At 42.2% G+C, this 25,886-nt stretch overlaps 1 protein-coding gene and 1 pseudogene across 1 annotated transcript in view; both read right to left on the bottom strand.

Annotated features, from left to right (window-relative positions):
* ACMSD (aminocarboxymuconate semialdehyde decarboxylase) overlaps nt 1–25,886 on the bottom strand; it is a 67,865-nt gene that overhangs the window by 23,777 nt on the left and 18,202 nt on the right. The window contains exons 3-8 of the mRNA XM_078070714.1: nt 24,408–24,504; nt 12,051–12,100; nt 10,180–10,416; nt 5,668–5,761; nt 2,627–2,722; nt 1,280–1,452 (exon numbers count right to left, since the gene is read on the bottom strand). Of these exons, the coding sequence (XP_077926840.1) occupies nt 1,280–1,452; nt 2,627–2,722; nt 5,668–5,761; nt 10,180–10,416; nt 12,051–12,100; nt 24,408–24,504 (747 nt within the window). The remainder of the gene's footprint in view (nt 1–1,279; nt 1,453–2,626; nt 2,723–5,667; nt 5,762–10,179; nt 10,417–12,050; nt 12,101–24,407; nt 24,505–25,886) is intronic.
* On the bottom strand, nt 21,376–22,081 carry LOC118544963 (solute carrier family 25 member 16 pseudogene; annotated as a pseudogene).

The raw sequence follows: 25,886 nt of genomic DNA, 5'->3' as shown, positions 1-25,886 counted from the left end.
ATTACTCAAAGTCGCAGTCACCCACAGTCTCTTCCAGTTTCTCCTTTTTGTAATTTCTTCCCCATCACCCCTGTGTCCAAACCAATAATCATCAACATTCACAACCCACTGCTAACCACCCATTTTGGCAGGAACAACATAAAACCTAGAAGGCCCAGAAGCACAGCTCAACTATATAATTTATTACCAAACCAGAATGTTTAACATTTATATTCTAGTGAGTTTCTTAAGCCAGAGAAACAGCTTTAAAGTAAGATGAAGTCTCCATTCTGGAGATGGAGAACTTGCAGGTTTGAAATGATGGACCTCTCTTTCTTCTGGACAAGATTTTAAATACCTTAGAGTCTACTCTCAATCCAAGTACCACATTGCAAATCTTTAAATATGTCCACATTTTTAAAGAAATCCTCAAGGTTTTTTTTTTTCCTTTGAAAATTTGGAAACCTTCTATAGATATTTGTAAATAATATGAGGGAATTGAAATAGTATATATTTCAAAAAAAAAAAAAAAAGAAATAGTATATATTTCAGACTTTTCACTGATTCAGACTGGACTTTGCCCTAAAAATGGTATAACTTGCAGACTTAGCATTTTCAAAAAGGACTTAAAAGTAGAAATGCCACCAACGAGGAGATCTGCGAGCAGATGACAACAAAGGAAAGACTCTCTCTTGTGAAGTTTAAAGTAATACTATGTTGGTCTTTTTGGACTAAATGAGAGAATTGTTTTCAAAATGAAGGCCATACCGTATTATTCCAGAAAAAAATTTCAGGTGGTATACAGACCCTTCATCATCTTCCCCTGCCTCCCTGTCAAGTGTCATTTCCTCCTTTAATGTTCCAATTTTCATTTAATGGATGAGGACAGTTGGGTTCATAATTACCCAATTAGTAAGAGATAGAGCCAAGATTTTAACACAGGTCAATTTGACTTCAAAACTGGTATCTCTTTTCGTGCTTACCATATTGCAACGTGTCATTTTGGGTGGCTACAGAAATGACCCTAAGGAACAGAGCTGACCTAAGGGAATTACCCAGCCATGCGGGTTATCTGGGATTTCCCTGGTGTATATAATGGTTGCCTGACACTACACACTGTGTTGAGGGAGGCTCTGGAGAGGATCTCCCGTGCAAGCAAATCTAATCCTAAATCTCACTGTCCCTCTCCTTTCTTCTAATGCCTTTTCTTCCATCCCCTTTTTGGAGAGAGGCCATGTAACTGGTTGCTGATCCTATACTTCGCTCCCCATAAGCCATCCACATGGCAGACCCAATTTACCTTTCCTATGACATCTGTTAACAGCTTGAGTGCCAGAGGATCATGAACCAAGGAGTCTGTGTAAAAGGAACCAAGGTATTTCTTTGGGTTGGTTGGATTATCCTGGGCACACAGATCTGGGCGCATGTTGAATCCATGGGAGATTCTTCCGACTGTAAAAGGGAAGGCACCACCTGCAAGTAAAACCCGTTAGTGAGGGCTAGTGTCAATTGAAAAGGATATTTTTCAATCCTCATGTTGTATGCAAAGAGGAGTTACTATAGTCCAGTATTTACAAAGGATTTATTGTGGCCCAAATGCTGGGAGATGACTCAGAACAAGTGATATGAACTCATCTATAAATTCATGTTTGAGGAATTTATCCTAAAGAAAGAATGCAAGTGTGTAAAGATATGTGGTCAAGGTTTTCAAATGTAGTGTGCTTATAATAGCAAAATACAGAGGCAGCCTATCAACTGGGAAATATCTACATAATGATGGCATATCCATAAAATGTATTGCCATGCATGCAACCATCAAAAGTGGTGGTCCTGGTGGTATGTGTGTGTGCCCAAGAGTCAGAAACTCAATTACTTGCAGGGACCAAGCAGGAAATGTAAATGAATGAAATAGACCTACTTGTAAATAGTAGAGAATGGTAGGGACTATTGCAAATTGGAGAGCTTGTAGTCTGACTAGAGGAATTTAAACAAAAACAAAACAAAATTAAACAAAAACTACGCCAAGCAAACTAGCCTTGTCCACAAAAATGGAATTTGGTCCCCAACCATCATATACTTTATGACTAGAATGATGGCTGTAGGCATGTTATGGACTGAATTATGGGGTCCCTCCAAAATTCTTATGTTGAAGCCCTAATCCCCAATCTAACTGTATTTGGAGACAGGGTAATTAAGGAGGTAATTTAAGGTTAAATGAGGTTATAAGATGGGACTTTAATCTGATAGGAAAAAGGAGAGGGACAGTGAGATTTAGGATTAGATTTGTTTGCACAGGAGGTCCTCCCCAGAGCCTCCTTCAACACAGAGTGTGTATTGCCAGAGAACCATTATATACACCAGGGAAATCCCAGATAATCCACATGGCTGGCTAATTCCCTTAGATCAGCTCTTGTTCCTTCAGGTCATTTCTGTACCCATCCAAAATGACACATCACATGCATAGTGAGAAAGTGGCCTTCTACAATCCAGGAAGACCGGTCTCACCAGAAACCAACCCTGCAGGCACTTTGATCTTGTACTTCTAGCCTCCAGAACTGTGTAAAAATTAAGTTCTGTTGTTTAAGCCACTGAGTCTATGGTATTTTGTTATGGTAGACTGAGCTGAGTAATGCAGATAGGGCCTTACCTCCATGTGCAAAACACACTTTCAGTTTGGGAAATTTCTCAAACACTCCTCCCATGATCATGGAACAGATGGCGGTGGTGGTCTCTGCTGGCATTCCTAAAAGAGGAAACAGTCACAGGGTGCAGGGCTTGTTATCTCAAGCAGGAAGAAGCTCAGTGATACTAGTGGTTGGGGGAATGGCAGCTTGCTGAGAAATGTGAGGTCCCTCTGTCCCAGCATGGCTTGGTTGTCTACAAGCCATTACTTTGGCAAACAGACCATCGGAAACGTCCTATTTGCCACTTGCAGGTGGAGACATCTAGTGGACAACAGAATCAAGGAGCCAGAGGACCTAGCTTTTGTCCCAATTCCTCACTTCAGTTTGGATGTGGTGGGGCAAGCAGAGTAAATGAGTCTGGGTTGAACCCTAACTCTTCTAATTTTCTGCTTCCTGGCCTTCGACAAATTATTTAATGTTCCTGAGCCTGTGCTTCTTCACCTGTAAAATGGGAATTCTGTTGCCCATCTTGCAAGACTATTGTGGAGCCTTGAAAATGATGATGTTGGGAAAGGTCCTGGCCAGAACCTCACATTGGAGGCGCTCAACAAATATTAGTTGCTTCCCTGTGCCTCAGCTTCCTCATCTGTAGGATGCGTTTGTTCTTGCCACTTGGTACTCAGTAGATATTAACAAAAATTATAATTCCTGGGGTACCTGTGTTGCTCAGTTGTTGTTAAGTGTCTGCCTTTGGCTCAGGTCATGATCCCAGGGTCCTGGGATCGAGCCCCGCATCGGGCTGCCTGCTCCGCGGGAGGCCTGCTTCTCCCTCTCCCACTCCCCCTGCTTGTGTTCCCTCTCTCACTGTCTCTCTCTGTCAAATAAATAAATAAAAATCTTTAAAAAAAATAATGATTCCTGCCAAATCTTTGTGCTTCTTAGAGATGAGGTCAAAAATAACTGGATTAAGATGAGTTGTTTCAAGTGCTTTGTACCCCTAGAAGAAGCGGCTGTTTCATGCCTGATGCCTTCACCCCCACGGAGTTAGTCTGGGTTACATTTCCAGGCAACTGCTTTTCAGACTGTGATCAAGAAATCTTTGGGGGCTCCACAGGTAAGCCTGTACCTTCAGGGGAAGACTTAGTCTCTGGCTGCCAAATGGGGCTTTACCAGATGCTCATCCTGCCCCAAGCCTGTCATTGCTCTATGGACAGAGATGCCTCTGGCTCCCCGGCCTTTTGGGAATTCTGGAAGCACAATACATTCCTATCTATCTGGGAGTGGTTTGTGGGCAGAGCTTCCTGAAGGCAGGGGGATGGACAGCCTCACTTCCTTTTGGTCCTGTGATTCTGCTCTCCATTAGTTACTTGGACCATAGTTACATAATCCATTCTCCATACAGGAGCCAAAGTGGGATATTTACAGTGTCCGTTGCATCATGTCCTTCCCTTGCTGGGAATCCTCCAATCTGCTAATGACCACTTTTGTGTCCAGAATAGAATTCTGAAATTAGCCTGTTTGTTTGTTTATGATCTGTTTGTCATCTCTTTCTTCTAACCAGAACATTGGCTTCAGGAGGGCAGAGGTTTTGTCCATGTCAATATCCTCAGTGCCTGGTACAGGGCCTGGCATGCTGGAGAGGACCAATATATGTGTGTTGCATAAATGAATAATGAAATGGCTCTTTATGCACGTGTTCTTCTCTGTTTTCCATGTGGGAAATTATAAATAAGTTTGTGGGACTGATCAAAGTGTTGTCTGAATTAAGATGAGATTTTCTTTGGAGCTGGACAGCATTGGTGCCTCTTAGATTGTCTCTTCCTGCTGATTGTTGCTCAAAATTTGGTGGAGGATGGGTAGGAAGCTGCCTTACTAAATACGTTGGTCTCCAGAAGCAATCAGAGAGCCACAAAATGTCAGAGCAGAAAGATAATGCAGGACCAGCTCTCCCATTTTACACATGAGAAATGGGCCTGAGAAGGTGAAGTGATTTGCCATAGGTTATACAGAGAACTAGAGACTAGCTGCAACTGAAATTCAGGTTTCTCACTTCCAATATACTGCTCCATTTAATTCTTCATGTTGGTTACTTTATCATTACTTGTACTAATTGGGCTGAGGAGAGAATGGATAATGGCCTCTCTAAAGAAAATCCAAGGCTGTTCATCTGGGAAACCCACTATTAGCTGCACTTTTTACTTGTGGCCACAGAACTGCCGCCTGTCTCCATTTCTCGTTATCGGGGATAATAAGGAGATTGGATAGGCCAAGCAGAGGTCTCCTCTTCCTCTCTCCCTTACTTTCATGTGGAACCATGAATGAATAGTGCAGGAACAAAGAGCAGCAGAAAGGAGCAGATAAGAGGAAAATTGAAAGCCTGGGTCATCTGCAATCTAGGGTGGTGGAAGTTGACCTTCTACTTGTAACTCCAGCGTTCTCATTGTAAGAGCTGATACTCCTTTTTTTTTTTTTTTAACGATTTTATTTATTTATTTGACAGAGAGAGAGCACAGGCAGGGAGAGTGGCAGGCAGAAAGGGAGAAGCAGTCTCCTCCTCGCTGAGCAAAGAGCCTGATGTGGGGCTCGATCCCAGGACCCTGGAATCATGACCTGAGCTGAAGGCAGACGCTTAACTGACTGAGCCACCCAGGCACTGAAGAGCTGATACTCTTGTTGGTTCTTTAAAAAAATCTATTAGGCAGGCATGATTACTTATTTTTGGAGCCTTTTTGGGAGTCTGTATAGTGAGGTAGCTTTGGAATCCGTCAGATTTGTGTAAATTCCATTTTCACTTATTAACTGTGTGACTTGGACAGCTTATCTAACCACTCAGAGACTCAGTTTCTTCCCTATAAAATGGTTATTATAATGTCAACCTCATAGAGTTTTGTGTGGATATGATTAAAATTAAGGTAATATATATAGCATTTATCCAAGAGCTCAGTAACTCACAGTCCTGTTAATTATTCCCACTTTCTCTTTTTGACATAGTAGGGTTCCAGAAATAATTGGGAAAAAAACCAAAGGCTTGATCCTCTTTTCCAGATGCCAAGCTGACACAAACCTACAAGCCAGGGGAGCCAGTATTTGGCCATCCGTCCATCCATCTGCATGTCCCAGGGGTGCACAAATAGGGAACAGTTCAGCTTTTCAGCCACCTTTAAAGAAGCAATGAGAGAGAGAGTGTGTGTTATTTGGATGAGCCAGCAAATATAGGGTACTATTTTAGGGAAACTTTTTCTCTGGGTCTATATTGATCTGAATAAATAAGCTAAAATATTTTTGAAGTTGTTTCTTAATCTATATAAAAGAGGCATTGAGAAATTCTGCTCCTGCTTAGAAAATAAAAAGGCCATTTAGAATTAACAAGAGGGTTGGTGGATTCACCATGGAGGTCGATGAATTTAATACAAGTCACAGGAAACATCCATCATTCACATGTTTTAGCTGACAGCAAAATGCTCAAGGACTGATCCCACACCTCAAATGCAAGGGAAGTTTCCCCTGCTGGTTGCTACTTGATTCATTCTTTCAGGAGGATTGTTAGAGTCAGGGCTAGAGTGTTCCCTTGCTTCCCCCACTTGGAAACCTGAGGATGTGAAAGTGAAGAAGTGATGGCTGGGGCTAGGGGCTCGTGACTGGACTGGAGCAGGCTGGCCTGACCCAAGCCATCGGCCACACAGAGCCCAACACCAACTAGGAATTTCTGGGGGTCTACAGGTACTCACAAAGCCTCAGGAGCCCATCTGAGTCCCTGGACAGTCTGTTGTGAATGAGATGACTTCAGAAAGTCAAGAGCTCTCAGTGCCTCAGCCAGGCAGGTACTGAGACGAATGTCATGGGCAAACCTATTCCAGGGCCTTCTGGGAAATGGAAATCCTATCTGGATGGAATGACTTTTATTCAACAAAATGTTTAATTTAAAAAAGTTCCCTCAACGGGCATTGAGTATGAGTGCTTAACAAGGTTCAAAACAGATTTTCCTTAGCTCATTTCTTTTCCAAATATATTGAGGTGCTGGAATGATTCATCCTACCTTTACATATAAATACGTGGGCTAAATAGGCTGGTGCAATGTGAGTTCTGGACATAAGCATTTTAATTTTTTTTAAATTAATTTTTTTAAGAAGAGAGAGAGCTTGCACTAGTTGGGGGTGGGGAGGGGAGGGGGAGGAGTAGAAGGAGAGAGAGAATCCTAAGCAGGCTCCATGCCCAGCACTGAGCCCGATGCAGGATTTGATCTCACGACCCTGAGATCATGACCTGAGCTGAAATCAAGACTCTGACGCTTAACTGACTTAGGCACCCAGGCGCCCCTGGACATAAGCATTTTTAAAATGGAGATGCAATTCTTGGACAACAGGGGTTCTGGAAGTGGCAGACAAAGGGTAGATTGAAGAATGGACTTCTAATTTCCTCAGGTTCTGGGGGCAGAAGGGAGAGGAGCTAATTAGTTTCTGATAATGGATGCAGGCTGGGTCAACTTCTTGGGATGGGCTGAGCTTGACAAAAGCCCAAAATCATGGTATCTCAGTGGGATTTGACTCCTTATTAGGATAAAACTTTATTCTCTGCACCTCTGATGGTGCAGAGATCCTTTCTGTATGTGAGGCATTGTAGAGAACACAAAAAGAAGTCACTTAAACTCTCAAAATCACGATAACTCACATTAACTGAGAACTTACCATATGCCAAAGCTGTTATAAGAATTTTACAATTGCTAACTAGTTTAATCCTTTATAAGATGAGCACTTTTTAAAATTGAAGTATAGTTGACACACAATATTACATTACTTTCAGGTGTACAACATGGTGATTTGACAACCCTGTACCTTACACTGTGCTCACACAAGGGTAACTATCATCCGTCACCATACAACACGATTATAATACTCATTTTATTCCCTATGCCGGACCTTTCATCCTCGTGCCTTATGTATTCCATAACCGGAAGCCAAGTATCTCCCACTCCGCTTTACCCATTTTGCCCATCCCCCACCCCCTTCCTCCTGGCAGCCACTGGTTTGTTCTCTGTGTTTATTGGGTCTATTACTGTTTTTGTCTGTTTATTTTTCTTTTAGATTCCACATATAAGTGAAATCATGTGGTATTTATTTGTCTATCTCTGACTTATTTCACTTAGGGTAATACCTTCTGAGATGAGCATTTTTATTACCCTTATTTTACAGAAAAAGAAACTAAGGCAGAGGCTAGGTAACTTACTCTGGTCTTGTGGCTGATACATGGTAGAGGCAGGCTGTCTGCCTCGTACTTGTAATGAGGTCATTTTCGTGCCTGAAAACTGACCTGAGCATGTAGGGTTGGGTTCACTCACTAACAAGGGAGGTCTAGGAGGTAAGGAGATGGCTAGACACTTTGGAACTCCAGACTCCCCTTGAAATGACAAAGCCAACTTGGTTCATGGCAACTCCTGTCGTTTGTTTTAGCCATGTTACTGATGCAAGATAGAGACTAGTGAGGCTTCCAAGTCTTGCTAACCAAACAAATGTGCTGCCAGCCCCTGGATATTACAAATCGGCTGGGGCCAGGATGCCCTCCTGAATTCCCTGAGAGACCGGTGCCCCCAAGCAGCCTATTTAGAGTGAGTGGTGGGTTGAGCTCGTCACACAAACGAAAATACCCATTTGGACCACAACTGACTGCTCTTACTTTTTGAGCTCCTTAGTAATTCATAAACCCAGTCCTGGCAAAGAGTAAAATGACCTGCTGCTGAAGACTTGCTCACACTGTGCTGAAACAACTTGGATGCACAAGTAAATAAATCCTCTTTCAAAGCCCATTAAAGTTTCTAGAAAACATTCACTGCATCAGCTCAGCTTATTGCAGCCAATAAGCTTCAGGGAATTCAGTATTTATAGGAACATTAAGTCTTTCAGGTTATTGGGAGGCAGTTTAACAGGTAGCCCCCCAACTGGTGGGCAGTGTCCATAGATACAAACATGGAAACATTTGTGCATGTAGGCAGAGCTCAATAAACATGAAAGGAATAAGTGATCAGTGGTTTTAGTGCTGGGGAGCACACCAACATCTATTTTTTTTTATTATTTTTAAAGATTTTATTTAATTATTTGACAGAGAGAGAGAGAGCACACGAAGGGAGAGAGGCAGGCAGAGGGAGAAGCAGTCTCCTCACTGAGCAGGGAGCCAGATGCGGGACTCGATCCCACGATCCCGGGATCATGACCTGAAGGCAGACGCTTAACTGACTGAGCTGTCCAGGCGTCCCCACCAACATCTATTGAATCCACTATTGAAGATTTTGCACTTACAATGAAAATAATAGAAAACAATACTGTTATAACTCTAGGAGGAAAGTAAGAAATAAAAAAATGCAATTGAGTATAGAATATGCATCTTGATTCCTGATATGAAGAAAAGCAGGCTTAGTAGCAGAAAGAACAGAAGGGCAGAGGAAGTCCCATGGAGAGGACCATGGGACTGTGGACACTTCAGTTGGATTCTTGAGAGATGAAAATAGCAGTGAATCCCTGAAAATATACTTTATAATGCAATATTTCAAATGTAGAAAGTTGTAAACAATAGTACCATGAACTTCCATATACTCACCAGCTAGTTTCATCAAATGTTAGCATTTTGATGGCACTGTTTTTTGTTATGTGTTTTAATTATACATTTTCAAAATATATGGGGGAAAAGTATATTAATTGAGGACTGGTTAAATGAATCAAAACATATCCATATATTGGGATATATGCATTTATTTAAAAATCATGCATTAAGAGAATTTTCATTTAGATTGGAAAGTCTTCATTAGGATACAAAATCACATGTATAATAGAATTCAGATTTCATTAAAATATAGATATATGCAGAAATATGCAAACAAAAAAATCAAACAAAATATATAGTAACAGTGATTATTTATCGTTGGGTAGTGGGATTATGAGTTATTTTTGTTTTCCTCTTTATGCTTTTCTGTGTTTTCCAGAATTTCTTCAAAATGACTTGATAATTTTTTTTAAAAGATTTCATTTGTTCATTTGAGAGAGAGAGAGTGAGAGAGAGGATGAGAACGAGAGAGAGTGGAGAAGCAAATGGAGAGGGAGAGGCAGACTCCCTGCTGAGCAGGCAGACTCCCTGCCCAAGCCTGATGGGGGACTCCATCCCAGGATGCTGGGATCATGACCTGAGCTGAAGGTAGGCACTTAATGGATTGAGCCACTCAGGCATCTGGAAACAAATTTCATAATTTTAAAAGATAAGTATTTTTTTCTAAAGCAAAATAAATACTTTTTTTTTTTTTTTGCATGTCACTAACATGGCCTTTTGTACCAGGGCTGTAATGAGGGTACTATTTCAGCTTCCAAATGAAACAGTAGGAAGAGAGCATGGGGGATGGAAAGTAAGAGAGATTTCCCTGAGGTTCCCCACACCTCTTGGAGAACTCTTTACATATTTCCTGCTATATGCAGCATGTCATCAGGCATCTTTCTTTCCCCCTGCCAGGTAGGTGGTGCATTCATGTTCTGCCCTCCTGCACCCACCGCAGTGCCTGGCCCGCCGCATGCTGGCTGAGGGATCGCCGCGTACTCACTGCGTAGACAGGGAAGAGTTCCGGCGCATTCAGATCCCACTCATTGATGTGGGAGCCAATCTGGACCCCGGGAAAGCCCAGCTCCTTCACGCAGCGCTCCATCTCCTTCACGGCAAGCTCGGGGGCCTGCATGGGCAACGTCCCCAGACCCACAAACCTCCTGGGGTGGTTTGCAACAGTGGCAGCCAAGTCATTGTTTAAAAGCTGGCACAGGTCTAAAGTGTCCTGAGGTTTGGCCTGGCGGAGACAGGTAAGGGAAGATCATATCATTCACAACCTACTTCTTTACATATTTACTCTGAACAACACCTTTCCTGAGCTGAATCATTTGTCACTGTCCGTGGCTTTTACTCTTCAGCCAGCTGGGGCACAGATTGAAATAGGCACTGGCTGCAGGAGACCCAAAGCCAATCACTGCAGAAGTAAAGGAAACTGCTAGTATATTGCCAATTAATTAGAAAAATGGAAGTTATAATCAGAAGGGATGGACACAATTACTGGGCCGGTCATCCTATAGAAGAGATGGAACGAGAATGGGCCACGCCCTCGCGCCCACCCCAGGGCACACAGCGGGCGACAGGGCAGCTCCCCCACGCCGGAGCCGGGCCTGATGAGTGTCCCACATCATCGGCCACGCTCCTCCTTGTCATGCCTCCTCATGGGATGGCAGGCTGCTCACGGACCCCTCCTGTCCCTGTCTGTGTTCCTCCCTGTCCTTCCTGTTGGCAGTGACACTCAAGAGTTACCTTAGCAAAATGCTGATGTGATGGTTTGTTTTCTGTTCCTTAACTCTCCCTTCTTTACTGTTTTCTCTCCTTTTAACTTCACCCCACCCCACTGGCAGGCGTTTGGTATTCTCCTGAAATTCCAGTTGTTCAGTCAAAATAGTAGACACTCTGATAAATCTGTGCATACTGAAATCTTAGAGCATTTTTATTTTAAAAAAATGAGTCTAGAGGTGCCTGGGTGGCTCAGTTGGTTAAGCGCCCAACTCTTGATTTCCGCTCAGGTCATGATCTCAGTGTCGTGAGTTGGAGCCCCTCGTTGGCCTCTGCGCTCAGTGGGGAGTCTGCTTGGGATTCTTTCTCCCTCTCCCCCTGCCCCCCTCCTCCTTGCACACTCTCTCTCTCAAAAATAAAAAATAAAACAAAATAAAAAATGAGTCTAATCCCAGGAACAGATAAAGACTGAAACACTAATACTGGAATATGAGCATGGGTGGGGAAAGTCTGTGTGAGCAGGTGATATTTCCATTGCTCTTTAAATCACAACACAAATGAATATTCACTTAGTTTAGTAGATACTTAGTGCATCCCTAGCTATGTACAAAAATGACCTCCCACAGGCTGTGATCATGCCTGAAACTCAGCCCTTGAGACTTAATTTCTCAGGGAGAGTCATCCTACTGCAGGAATCCCATTTTGAATTGTGTATTTCTCCCAGAGAGGCAACATATTCGGCCTTTATTATTGTTCTCATTCTCCAGTCATTATCATCTCAGAATAAACTTGTCAATGGCTTGTCAATGACTGAGCAAGGCACTGCAGGAATGAGGCATGAGGCCGGTAAATTCTGATGGAATTCAGGTTGAGTCTAGAACTGCCCTGTTCAATGGAAATGTAATGTGAGACACATGTTGACATGTGGCTCCCGGCTACCGTTCCGGACCATGTGGGTCTAGAGCAAGAACATGACTAGGAGGAAGGCCTGGAAGGGGACACTGCAGTATGAGAAGCTGGGGGTCCCTGGTGATCCCTAAAGGGGAGGAGAGTTGGGGGGCAGCGTCAAGACTTGAGGCATCTGTCTACTCGCTACTGAGCTAGACGTGAGCCTTCGCTCACCAAGGAGACGGTTTGAGTTTTCACACTCACCCAGTAACTAAACATGACAGGAACTGTGGAAAGGGCTTGCATGGTCACTCCTAGACACAGACACAAAGAAAGGCAAAGGTGATGAGAATAGTCCAGGCCCTCCTCTTGCATTTCCCAGAGCCCAGCACATCTCCATCCCACTCTCCCCTCCCCTGCTGCTCCTCCCTATCCCCTTCTCTCAGGCTGTCTGTCCCAGGCCCCCCTTATCCCTCAGCCCCAGGTTTAGGGGGAGGGGTGAAAGCTGGACAAAAATGAGCTCATTCAAGAAAAACTAAGTGGCCCCATTTGTAAAGAGCTATTTCTACTCTCCTTCCTGTGAAGTTTTATTTAAGCAAGACATTTTTCCATCTTCTTTCAGAGCTCTTCATCTTAGGTCATGTGTGACAGAGAGTGTTTCTCAGCCACCTTCCCTTTTAATTCATCTCCTAAGTGAGCCTGGGTGGAGTCCCACTGTCTAGAATGCACAGAATGAGTCTCTGGGGTAGGCCCTAGAATCCAGCAACCAGGATGCCTAAAATCTCTTGTCTTCAAGCTCCAGGAGCTGGGGTATCAGGAGAGATGCTGCCAGACTGAGCTGACTCCTCTTTCTCTTGTAGTCACATCCAACCCACCGGCAAGTCCTGTTAGCTCTACTCTGATTCCTTTCATTGCCATCTCTCCCACCTCCTGCTACTACCTGGTTCAAGCCACCAGCATACATGGACCACTGCAGAAGCCTCGGAACTGGTCTCCTACTATCATTCTTGTCCTCTTAGAGTTTGCTCTGTCCTTGGAAGTCAGAGTAAGGCTTAAAACTCAGATCAAGTCACTTCCTTGCTTCAAACTTCCAAGGACTTTTCATCACACTTGGAGTAAAATCTAGACTTGAACGTGATCTATAAGGCCCCATGCAGTCTCTCCCAGGGCTCACCTTGTGCTTTGTTGGCCTTCTGCCTGTTCTTTGGAGTGCTTTCCTACCCCAGGGGCTTAACAACTAACTATATCCTACCACCTCTGTGGAGGTAAGAAAATAAAATGATGAAATGCCCAGCACAGAAGATTCCAGCAATCCATGCCATCTTCATGGGGAGGAAAATGTAACCAGCAGACCCTGGGTCATTTCACCACAAAATCCAACACAGAGCTGAGACAGACCGAAGTAGTAAGATAACAACGAGATGATGTATCTGTGTCTCCCAAGTCCTCAACTAGGTTGAGTTCCTCTTGAAGCTGGTTCTGGGGTCAACCCAGGAAGGTCAGAATTGGTGAGGGATCCAGGCCTGATAAGGGCTGGAGTGGGAGCTCAGTCTTCTCTGCAAGGAGGAGGCTAAGCAGTTGCACTGCTGTTCCACCTGCCTGGAATATTCTTTTGGCTCACCACAGGATGGACTCCTTTTCACCCTTAGGTTTGGTTGAGATGTCACCTCCTCAGGGAGGCCTTCCCTAGCTCCAGCCACTCGCTCGCTGTCCCAATGTTCTGTTCCTTCCCTTTTCTATTCAGTCTGTCATTACTGTGTTCAGTGGTTTACTCTGTGGCTTCCCCTATGAAGGTAAACACCGCCTGAGCCTGACCATCCATGCCATATCTCTAGTGTCCAGAACTGTGCCTGGCATGTTGAACAGACCCAATAAATGAAAGAACAAATCATTATATAGTGAGGACTAGAGACTGCAGTGTTTGATTAGAAAGCTTTGTTAAAACACTGTCACGATAATGTTTATGTTCCTTGATTAGTATAAAACAGATGAGCTCCTTTCAATTGTAAAGTCTTTACATTTTACCTAAATACTTTTGCTTACATTATTCTATTTTGTTTCTGCATTTTGTAGATTAGATGTAAGGTCACATGGCTTGAAAGTGGTGGGATGAGGCTCCTGTCCAGCCTTGCTCCTTCCCTGTACCCCAGGGGCCATTGCACGTCACATAGTTCAGATTAAAATTGCACTATTTGTGCGTCATTTGGTTTGGATACATATTCTTTGGTCTCTGAGAACTGAAAGGGAAAAAACAAGCCTAATCCATTTGGAGCTTATGTTTTTTAAAACAGGGTTTTGACCCTATAGCATAGCACAACATTCCCCAGACTTACCTGTTGATTAAAATGGTGAGGGGGGTTGTTATAGAAACAAATGCCTAGGCCCTCCTTTGGACATTCTGATTCAGTGGAGGGGGCCCAAAAAAGAATTTTAGCATGCATCCCAGGCAATCCTTATGCTGAGAGAGGTTTGGGGAGAGCTTTTGTGGTAGAATGAGAGAAATAGCCCTAGGAACAATCCTAGCTCTGCCATTTACTAGCTGTGTGATCCTGAGCAAATCACTTAACCTCCTTGCCTCCCTTAGGTGGCAATAGGTACAACAATACCTGCCTTCTAGAGATGTTGAGAAAGGATGAGATATGAGCAGGTATGTGCTCACATTCCTCAGACTCCGCTGGGGCCTCTTAGCCTCCTCCTTGCAGAGAAGACTGAGCTCCCACTCCAGCCCTTATCAGGCCTGGATCCCTCACCAATTCTGACCTTCCTGGGTTGACCCCAGAACCAGCTTCAAGAGGAACTCAACCTAGTTGAGGACTTGGGAGACACAGATACATCATCTCGTTGTTATCTTACTACTTCGGTCTGTCTCAGCTCTGTGTTGGATTTTGTGGTGAAATGACCCAGGGTCTGCTGGTTACATTTTCCTCCCCATGAAGATGGCATGGATTGCTGGAATCTTCTGTGCTGGGCATTTCATCATTTTATTTTCTTACCTCCACAGAGGTGGTAGGATATAGTTAGTTGTTAAGCCCCTGGGGGGTCAGACTGCCTGGATTGGAATCCTGTTTCTGCCCTCTGTAAGCTGTGTGATCTTGGGCAAATTGCTTAACCTCTGTACCTCACTTTCTTCATCTATAAAAAGGGCATAATAATAGATACTATCTCCTAGGGTTGTTATGGGGATTAAGTGAGTGAATACACGGTAGGTGCTGAGAACAGTGCCTGGCACAAAGTAAGTGCTCAGCCAGGGTTAGTCATGACAGTTCTCTCAAGGATAGCCGTGGAATGAAACACAAAACAAAATCCAAAGGAGACAACACACTTCATCTAAACTGCGGGCATAAGCAGTGGTTCTGACAACAGCCATCTGAGTCTCATTTCTACTAGTTTTCTCCTTGAAACAATGGTCTTTGCTTGAGCTTCACATTTCTTTCTTTCTTTTTTTTAAATTTTAATTTTATTTCATTTAAATTCAATTAATTAACATATAGTGTATTATTAGTTTCAGAGGTAGTTTAGTGATTCATCAGTTGCATATAACACCCAGTGCTCATTATATCAAGTGCCCTCCTTAATGCCCATCACCCAGTTACCCCATCCCCCACCCACCTCTCCTCTAGCAACCCTCAGTTTGTTTCCTATAGATAAGAGTCTCTTAAATTTGTCTCCCTCTCTGATTTCATCTTATTTAATTTTTCCCTCCCTTCCCTGATCCTCTGTTTTGTTACTTAAATTCCACATATGAGTGAGGTCATATGATCATTGTTTTTCTCTGATTGACTTATTTCAGTTAACATAATAGCCTCTAGTTCCATCCATGTTGCTGCAAATGGTAAGATTTCAATTTTTTGATGGCTGAGTAATATTCCATTGTATATATACACCATATCTTCTTTATCAATTCATCAGTGGGTGGACAGGTGGGTTCTTTCCATATTTTGGCTGTTGTGGACATTGCTGCTATAAACATTGGGGTACAGGTGCCCCTTAAAATCATTATGTTTATATCCTTTGGATAAATAGGGCAGCTCTATTTTCAACTTTTTGAGGAACCTCCATACTGTTTTCCAGAGTGGCTGCACCAGCTTGCATTCCCACCAGCAGTGTAGGAGGGTTCCCCTTTCTCCACATCCTCACCAACATCTGTCATTTCCTGATTTGTTAACTTTAGCCATTCTGACTGGTGTGGGGTGATATCTCATTGTGGTTTTGATTTGTATTTCCCTGATGCCGAGAGATGTTGAGCACTTTTTCATGTGTCTGTTGGCCATTTATATGTCTTCTTTGGAGAAATGTCTGTTCATGTCTTCTGCCCATTTCTTTTTTTAAAGATTTTATTTATCTGTTCGAGAGAGAGTGAGAGAGAGCATGAGTGGGGGGAGGGGCAGAGGGAGAGGGAGAAGCAGACTCTCAGCTGAGCGGGGAGCCTGATGCAGGGCTCAATCCCAGGACCCTGGTGATAATGACCTGACCTGAAGGCAGACACTTAACAGACTGAGCCACCCAGGCGCCCTGACTTCTGCCCATCTCTTGACTGATTTTTTTGTTTTTTTGGGTGTTGAGTTTGATAAGTTATTTATAGATCTTGGATACTAGCCCTTTATCTGATATGTCATTTACAAATATCTTCTCCCATTCTGTCGGTTGTCTTTTGGTTTTGTTGTCTGTTTCCTTTGCTGTGCAAAAGCTTTTTATTTTGATGAAATCCCAATAATTCATTTTTGCTTTTGTTTCCCTTGCCTTTGAAGACCTGTCTAGCCAGAAGTTGCTGCAGCCAAGGTCACAGAGGTTGCTGCCCGTGTTCTCTAGGATTTTGATGGATTCCTATTTCACATTTAGGTCTTTCATCCATTTTGAGTTTATTTTTGTGTATGGTGTAAAAAAATGGTCCAGTTCCATTCTTCTGCATGAGGCTGTCCAATTTTCCCCACACCATTTGTTGAAGAGATTATCTTTTTTCCATTGGATATTCTTTCCTGCTTTGTTGAAGATTAGTTAACCATAGAGTTGAGGGGCCATTTCTGGGTTCTCTATTCTGTTCTCTATTACATTGATCTGTGTCTGTTTTTGTGCCAGTACCATACTGTATTGAGGATGACAGCTTTGTAATAGAGCTTGAAGTCTGGAATTGTTATGCCACCAGCTTTGCTTTTCTCTTTCAACATTCCTCTGGCTATTTGGGGTCTTTTCTGGTTCCTTACAAATTTTAGGATTATTTGTTCCAGCTCTGTGAAAAATGTTGATGGTATTTTGATAGGGATTGCATTGAATGTATAGATTGCTTTGGGTATCATGACATTTTAACAATATTTGTTCTTCCAATCCATGAGCATGGAATGTTTTTCTACTTCATTGTCTCTTCCTCAATTTCTTTCATAAGTGTTCTATAGTTTTCTGAGTACAGATCCTTTGCCTCTTTGGTTAGGTTTATTCCTAGGTATCTTATGGTTTTTGGTGCAATTGTAAATGGGATGGATTCCTTAATTTCTCTTTCTTCTGTCTCATTGTTAGTGTATAGAAATGTAGGTGACTTCTGTGCATTGATTTTATATCCTGCCACATTGCTGAATTCCTGTATGAGTACTAGCAATTTTTTGGTGGAGTCTTTTGGGTTTTCAACATAGAGTATCATGTCATCTGTGAAGAGTGAAAGCTTGACTTCTTCTTTGCCAGTTCAGGTGCATTTTATTTCTTTCTGTTGTCTGATTGCAGAGACTAGGACTTCTAGTACTATATTGAAACAGTGGTGAGAGTGGACATCCCTGTCATGTTCCTGACCTTAGGGCTCTCAGTTTTTCCCCATTGAGATTGATATTCTCTGTGGGTTTTTTGTATATGGCTTTTATGATATTGAGGTATGTTTTCTCTATCTCTATACTGCAGGGAGTTTTTTATCAAGAAAGGATGCTGTATTTTGTCAAATACTTTTTCTGCATCTATTGAGAGGATCATATGGTTCTTGTCCTTTCTTTTATTAATGTAGTGTATCATGTTGATTGATTTGTGGATGTTGAACCACCCTTGCAGCCCAAGAATAAATCCCACATGGTCGTGGTGAATAATCCTTTAAAGTACTGTTGGATCCTATTAACTAGTATCTTGGTGAGAATTTTTGCATCCATGTTCATCAGGGATATTGGTCTGTGATTCTCCTTTTTGGCGGGATCTTTGTCTGGTTTTAGGATCAAGGTAATGCTGGCCTCGAAGAATGAATTTGGAAGTTTTTCTTCCATTTCTATTTTTTGAAAAAGCTTCAGAAGAATAGGTATTAATTCTTTTTTAAATGTTTGGTAGAATTCCACTGGGAGGCCATCCAACCCTGGAGTATTGTTTGTTGGGAGATCTTTGATTACTGCTTCAATTTCTTTGCTAGTTATGGCTCTGTTCAGGTTTTCTGTTTCTTCCTGTTTTTGTTTTGATAGTTTATGTTTCTAGGAATGCATCCATTTCTTCCAGATTGCCTAATTGGTTGGCATATAGTTGCTCATAATATGCTCTTATAATTGTATTTCTTCATTGTTGGTTGTGATCACCTCTTTCATTTATGATTTTATTTATTTGGATCCTTTCTCTTTTCTTTTTGATGAGTCTGGCTAGGGGTTTATTGATCTTGTTAATTCAAAGAACCAGCTCCTAGTTTCATTGATCTATTCTACTGTTCTTTTGATTTCTATTTCATTGATTTCTGCCCTAATCTTTATTATTTCTCTTCTCCTCCTGGGTTTAGGCTTTATTTGCTCTTCTTTCTCCAGCTCCTTTTGGTGTAAGGTTAGGTTGTGTATTTGAGACCTTTCTTGTGTCTTGAGAAAGGCTTGTATTGCTATATACAGCCTTTGCTGCATCCCAAAGGCCCTGAACAGTTGTGTTTTCATTTTCATTTGTTTCCATGAATTTTTAAAATTCTTTTTTAATTTCCCAGTTGACCCATTCATTCTTTAGTAGGATGCTCTTTAACCTCCATGTATTTGTGTTCCTTCCAAATTTTCTCTTGATTGAGTTCAAGTTTTAAAGCATTGTGGTCTGATAATATGCAGGGAATAATCCCAATCTTTTGGTACTGGTTGAGACCTGATTAGTGACCCAGTATGTGATGTATTGTGGAGAATGTTCTGTGTACACTCAAGAAGAATGTGTATTCTGCTGCTTTAGGATGAAATTCTCTGAATATATTTGTGAAGTCCATCTGGTCCAGTGTGTCATTCAAAGCCCTTGTTTACTTGTTGATATTCTGCATAGATGATCTGTCCATTGCTGTGAGAGGAGTGTTGAAGTCTCCTACTATTAATGTATTATTATCAATACATTTCTTTATTTTGGTTATTAGTTGGTTTATATAATTGGCTACTCCCAAGTTAGGGGAATAAGTACTTAAAATTGTTAGCTCTTCTTGTTGGTTAGACCCTTTTATTCTGATATAGGGTCCTTCTCCATCTCTTATTACAGTCTTTGGTTTAAAATCTAGTTTGTCTAATGTAAGCTACCCCAGCTTTCTTTTGATGTCCATTAGCATGATAAATTGTTCTCCACCCCCTCACTTTCAATCTGGAGGTGTCTTTGGGTCTAAAATGAGTCTCTTGTAGACAACATATCAGTGGTTCTTGTTTTTTAATCCAATCTGATGCCCTGTGTCTTTTCATTGGAGCATTTAGTCCATTTACATTAAGAGTGATTATTGAAAGATATGAATTTAGTATCATTGTATTACTTGTAAAGTCCCTGTTTCTGTATATTGTCTCTGTTCCTTTCTGGTCTTTGTTACTTTTGGGCTGTCTCTTCACTCAAAGGAGCCCCTTTAATATTTCTTGCAGTGCTGGTTTAGTGATCACAAATTCTTTTACTTTCTGTTTGTTCAGGAAGCTCTTTATCTCTCCTTCTATTCTGAATGAGAGCCTTGCTGGATAAAGTATTCTTGGCTGCGTATTTTTTCATTTAGTACCTTGAATATATCATGCTAGTCCTTTCTGGCCTGCCAGGTCTCTGTGGACAGGTCTGCTTCCAACCTTATGTTTCTACCCTTGTAGGTTAAGGACCTCTTGTCCCAAGCTACTTTCAGGATTTTTTCTTTATCTCTGAAATTTGCAGGCTTCACTATTATGTGTTGAGGTGTTGACCTGTTTTTATTGATTTTGAGGAGGGTTCTCTGTGCCTCCTGGACTTGAATGCCTGTTTCCTTCCCCAGATTAGGGAAGTTCTCAACTATAATTTGTTCAAATAAACCTTCTGACCCCTCTCTTTCCTCTTCCTCTGGGACCCCGATTATTCTAATATTGTTTTGCTTTATGGTATCATTGATCTTTCATATCCTCCCTTTGTGATCCAGTAATTATTTCTCTTTTTCTCAGCTTTTTTATTCTCCATCATTTTGTGTTCTATACCACTGACTCTTCTGCGTCATTTATCCTAGCAGTTAGAGCCTCCATTTTTTTTATTGCATCTCAGCAATAGCCTTTTTGATTTCAGCCTGATTAGATTTTAGTTCTTTTATTTCTCCAGTAAGGGATTCTCTAGTGTCTTCTATGCTTTCTTCAAGCCCAGCTAGTTGTTTTGAATTGTAGTTCTGACATCTTACTTATATCCATATTGATTAAATCCCTGGCAGTGAGTACTGCCTCCTGTTCTTTCTTTTGGGGTGAGTTTTTCCATCTCATCATTATGTCCAGAAAAGAATAGATGAAAGGGAGAGAAAATACAAAAATAGCAACAACACCACCAGAAAAATACACATTAAACAAATCAGAAGATAACAGAAAACAAACAAACAAACAAAAAAAGAGGGAGAGAGAGAGAGAAATCAAACAAAACATAGAACAGAACACAACAATAAACTAGATCCTGAGTGTATTTTGGTCTGTTTTTCAGAAGAAACTAGGTCCCAAAATAGGAAAGAAAGAAAAACTTACATATATACAAAAATAAAATTGAATACAATAAAAGGAAACCAAAAATGAAATATATATATATAATGTAAATGTAAAAATAAAAATTAAAAAAGACTTAAAAAAAGAATTGATAAAATAAGAAACACGCTGAAAAGAAAAAAATATACAACTGAAAGACTAAAGAATAATAAGAAAAAAGCCACAAATGCTATATACTCTTTTCCCCAAGAACTGAAGTTTTGCAGTTCTCTGTAATTGGTAAACTTGGTATTAGCTGGATGTTTGTTCTGGTCTTCTGGGGGAGGGGCCTGTTGTGCTGATTCTCAGGTGTCTTTGCCCGAGCAGAATACACCCCCCTTGCCAGGGGGCTGGGCTCAGTGTAAGCAGCCCCAGACTGCACTATGTAGTGCTGTTTTGCTCCCTGAAGGCTTTCAGCATGATGGGGGGATGAAAATGGCAACACCCCGATCTCTAGTTCCAGAGCTGAAAGTTTGTGCCCCCCCCACTCTTCAGTGAGCCCTCACAGAAAAGCAGTCAATCACTCTTGTCTCCCTTGTTTGTTTGTTCCTTCCTTCTTTCCTTCTTTCCTTCTTTCCTTCCTTCCTTCCTTCCTTCCTTCCTTCCTTCTTTCCTTCCTTCCTTCCTTCCTTCCTTTCTTTCTTTCTCCCTCCCTCTGAGATTTTATTAAGGAAAAGAAATCATGATTTTCTTTAGTTGAGGTGAAAAGACTGCTTCATAAGTTCATATGTTGTACAAGCCACTGCTTGAGAGGGAACACAGAGAATGTAATTAAGAGATAAACCACGATATAATCCTCTTCGAATTCCATGGTGTCCATAGACGTACTTCATAGTCTCCCACATGGCAAGGCAGTTTTCAGATTCTGGAAGAACAGTTCCTAATTGCATTCGCCAATGAGTTACATCAAATGGGTAGGATATTGTCTGTGCTATGGCTTTGGCAACACCCCCACAAAATAAGTTTATGTGGGTTTTCAAAACTAAGATGTTAGGATTGTCTGATGAAGGTCTGCCAAGAAGGGGGGGGAGCATGGGAAAGCCCAATACTCTTTAAGGTACCAATAGTAAAAAATGAAACACCTGCTTATGGAGCCATTCCTAATATAGTGGGCATCAGACCTCTGTAAAATCCAAGGAAACCACCTTCCTTTGCATAAATTGTCTTGAATGCATGAATAATTCCTGTCTAAGTGTGTTCCCCTTTCACCTGGAGTGCTAGGCATACTCTCAGCATGTCAAGAGGGTAAGGACAGATAACTGCTGTCACAGCTGCCACGGATCCAGCCATTAACCTGTGCACATGACTGGAAACCCCCAGCTTTGTAGTAGTTAATGTTTTATAATGCTCAAATGCCATAAACTGGATTGCACCGTAGGGAGAGATTCGGATCATCATTACATATACCTTTATATAATCCAAGGTATCCTTCCTTTTGGGGAACAGCACCCAATGCAGCAAATACTCCTCAATGTTTGTAATGGTGATTGTGAGCTTGTAATAAAACTTCTACTCGATCCAAAGGAGCGACTGTTGTTTTGGCACACATTCTGGCCAGAAAGGAGTGCAGCCTGTGGAAGTCCCAACGGGCAGTGGGCCCTCCAGCTCCTGCCACCTATGGGCATCGAGGGAGGGGGGTCGGCCGCTGCCACCGCCATCAGGACCGGGGCCCCCTCAGGAACTCTGGTGACCAATTTACAGGCCGCGGGCTGGGGCCATGGTCACAGTGGGCGGTGACAGGGCACCAACCGCCGTGCGGGTGGGAGGGAATGTCTCCCTGGTTTCTACCTGCTCTCTGTGTTCACCCAGCCCGTGACTGAGCGTTTTTATCTCAGGCATGACCCTATTTTGAGTCTCCAAACTTTATGGCCTCCTAAGGCAGGCACCCATGCTATTTCTCTTGGGGGGAGTAACAGGGGTTTCGCTGGGGTTCTGCTGCTTGCTGGGTCGCTGCTTCAAGAGCAGTTCTCTGACTGTGCTGGGGCTTGGGGTTTATGGCAACACCGAGCAGAAAGCCCACTCCTGAGCTCTCTGTTTGCAGCTGGCTTCCCTGCTCTGATGCTTGGGAACTCAGCTGCACTCAGGCATCCCTGTTCTTTTTGTGACCCCAGGGATCCTGAGACCACGCTGTCCCACCTAGGATTCTGCCCCACTTTGCCACCTGATCGCCTTTCAGGCAGACTTCTAAAAGTTCCAATTTTGCATTCTGCTGATTATAATACCTCTGGTACCCAGCTTAAGGAGGCTCCTTCCCCCAAAGGTTTATCTTCCAATATATTGCCTCGGATTCACGTCCCTGCACCTCCTACCTTGCAAAAAGTGGTTGCTTTTCTATTTGTAGAATTGCAGCCATTCTTTTCTCAGATCTCTGGCTAATTTTGCAGGTGTTCAGAATGATTTGATAACTATCTAGCTGAATTCCGGGGACCAGACGAAATTAGGGTCCCCTATGCCTCCACCATCTTCACTCTAAACTTCACATTTAGATCAAAACCCTGCTCTTTGCTCTAGGCCTGGGATGCTTTTTCTCTCTCACTCCCCTCCCACTCCCATATACTTGTAGAACAGGGGCATATATTCTGTGTTCTGTGGAGTGGTCTACAGAGGTGCTTTAGACTTTCTGTAAAATTCAATTTGAATGCTATTTAAATATAATTGTTAAAAAAACCCTATAAAGAAGTACCTGGTCAGAAGTATCCTAGACCAAGTTCTAACATGCCAGAGACTACCTCCTTATTTAGGGCTGGCAGGTTAACTCATTTTGTGCAGACTTTGGAATAAAATGGCTTCTGCTATCTCAGTATGTATTTGAAGTTCTTATACGTTTGTCTTTGATTAAGAAGGTGATAATCCCAAGCTGCTCTTTCATTTGTGTATATGCATTGTTTGTTTTCTTGTTTGAATCTAGACAACCCATGTCGAAATTTAGGCCTGAGAGTGTTGTAGTGGTGAGTTCCCCATCATGGCCCATGGTCATGGCTCACATGTGTCTAGAAGGCTCAGTGCATCTTCTTGGAGCACAGTCGACCAGGTAGTAATAAGTGAAAGCACAATGTGGCCATCATACCTTATTTGAGATAGTCTTTGAAATTCTTTTAAATTGGGGAGACTTGTTTGCTTTTTAGATGTAAGATAAGGAAAATCAAGCAGTTTTTAGAAATTGTTAGTGATTCAGCTTTGAAACAAGAATTTCCCAATTTTTACTTTTCAAATTTCTGGATTAGTTTCATTGTAGAGTATTCTGAGATTATTATACGATTAACTTTCTTTTTAACTACTCCCATTTCCACTCCTTATATGTCAGTGGGGACATTCTATGTACTGTGCATTGAGACAAACTATAGAAAGAATATGGATCCTGAATCTGATTAAGCAAGCAGTTGGCATCCTTAATTGTGAATTCTTGTTTTTACGGTTTTAGTTGACTTCACAGTAAGTACTCTACATTTGAACTTAAAAGTTTAAAATAATAAAATACTACTTTTATTTTTCTGATGATGTAGCATTCTACTTTAAAACAAGGTATACCTAATTTAAAAAAGTTTAAATCCATATTCTTAAAAGCATTGTAGTAGAAGCGAAGCTGGAATAGCCTGTCCTGTGGAGAAAAGGCAATCAGAAGTTGCCATCACGTTAATCACATAAAGTGGTCAACAGACTTTTAGAGGCAGATGTTGCTTTTATATCAGATATAAACATTGGTAGCATTTCTCGTCCTAAGTACCTGTTTGGTCCATTTCTCTAATACGGACTTCTGGATCCCAGCAGTTCTCTTGGACCACTCTGAAGACCTTCCCATCTTTCAGCATCTTTGCTTCTCCCTAGGGCAGAAAACTCACATCAGCAAAAGGTGTGACCTAGGCTTACTTAGATTTATTCTTCCTTGTATGCTTTGGAACATGGTTCTCCCCTAACATTTTTAGGGGTTTTTACTTAATCCTCAGAAAAGTAGAAGTCTGTTCATTTAACGGGACTCAGCTTTTCATCCTCATGCCATAATGTTGGCCTGGAATCGAAGGGGTGTGCTCTGTGAGTGTCAGTGGCTGGACACAGAGAGAACAAGGTCATGGTCATGGCCTTTTGGGGCAGCATACTGAGGATGGCTGTTCATCTTGCTGATCTCAACTGCTGGCTACAGGACCCAAGAGGATGGCCCAGTGCCTGGAAAACTCCAGATCCATAACATTTTAGATTTGGAAAGGCCCTCTGAGATAGACCATCTAGTCCAACCCTCTTGTTTTATAGAAAAGAAACAGATGGGTAGTGACAGTAAATGATTTGTCTATCAGAGCAGGGCTCACTGATGTCAACACCTGCAGGAAGAGGCAGGCAATGAAGTGAATCAGTCTAGTAGCATATATGAAATTTGGTGCTAAGTTGTTAGCTTCCACCAGGCATCATGCCTGCCTGTGCACACTACATTTAATACTCAGTGCAAGGAGTCCTCTAAAGTGGACTTTCAATTTGTGATCCCTAAAGAAAAGGGAAAGGTCTGATCCAGGTCCCTGAAATCATAGTGATCAATGGGGATCAAATCCCCATTCTACCACTTACTGTGGTATAATAATAGTAATCCCTTACCTTAAAGGGATCTTGTAAGCATGGGATAATCCCTGTAATGCACTTAGTGGAGTTTCTGACACATAAGTGCTAGTTATTCTCAGTATTAGTTATTAATGATGTATAGCTAATTAGGGACGAGACTATTTCCTGATATTTCCCTGCTTTGAGGGCACATCACCTCCGGCGGTGCTTCAGGGCCTCAGGATCGCCCTTGGGCCCTACGTGATGGCTGAATGGGCATGTGGTGATCAAAGGCCTTGAGCTCTGCTTGGTGGAGTCCTTCACCTTCCTCCTCTTCCTCTTGGCTTGATTGTGAGTGGTACACAGGCCCTGCCACAGCTTTCTTCTCCATCCTTCTATTCCTTGGACAAGACCTTCTCTGTCTCATGCGTGGAGAAAGTTGACCACTTTTCACCTTCAAGTGTGGCAGCCCATTCATATCTGGCATGCATACATAAGACCTCACATCTAAGTTTCCATTTCTCATGGCTGGGGAAAAGGTCAGTGAACAACTTGTACATCCTGAGACAGATGTCCATACCTAGGCATAGCTGAGTCTCTTGACATCAGGACATCAGGATTTATTTGCCTCAGTTCCCATCCTTTGTTGACCTTGGCAGCATCTGAACCTCCTTCCCAG

Source organism: Halichoerus grypus, chromosome 4 (assembly GCF_964656455.1).
Source record: "Halichoerus grypus chromosome 4, mHalGry1.hap1.1, whole genome shotgun sequence".
Taxonomy (NCBI): Eukaryota; Metazoa; Chordata; class Mammalia; order Carnivora; family Phocidae; genus Halichoerus; species Halichoerus grypus.
The sequence above is the reverse complement of the archived record's forward strand: the minus strand, read 5'-3'. Positions and strand labels throughout refer to the sequence as shown.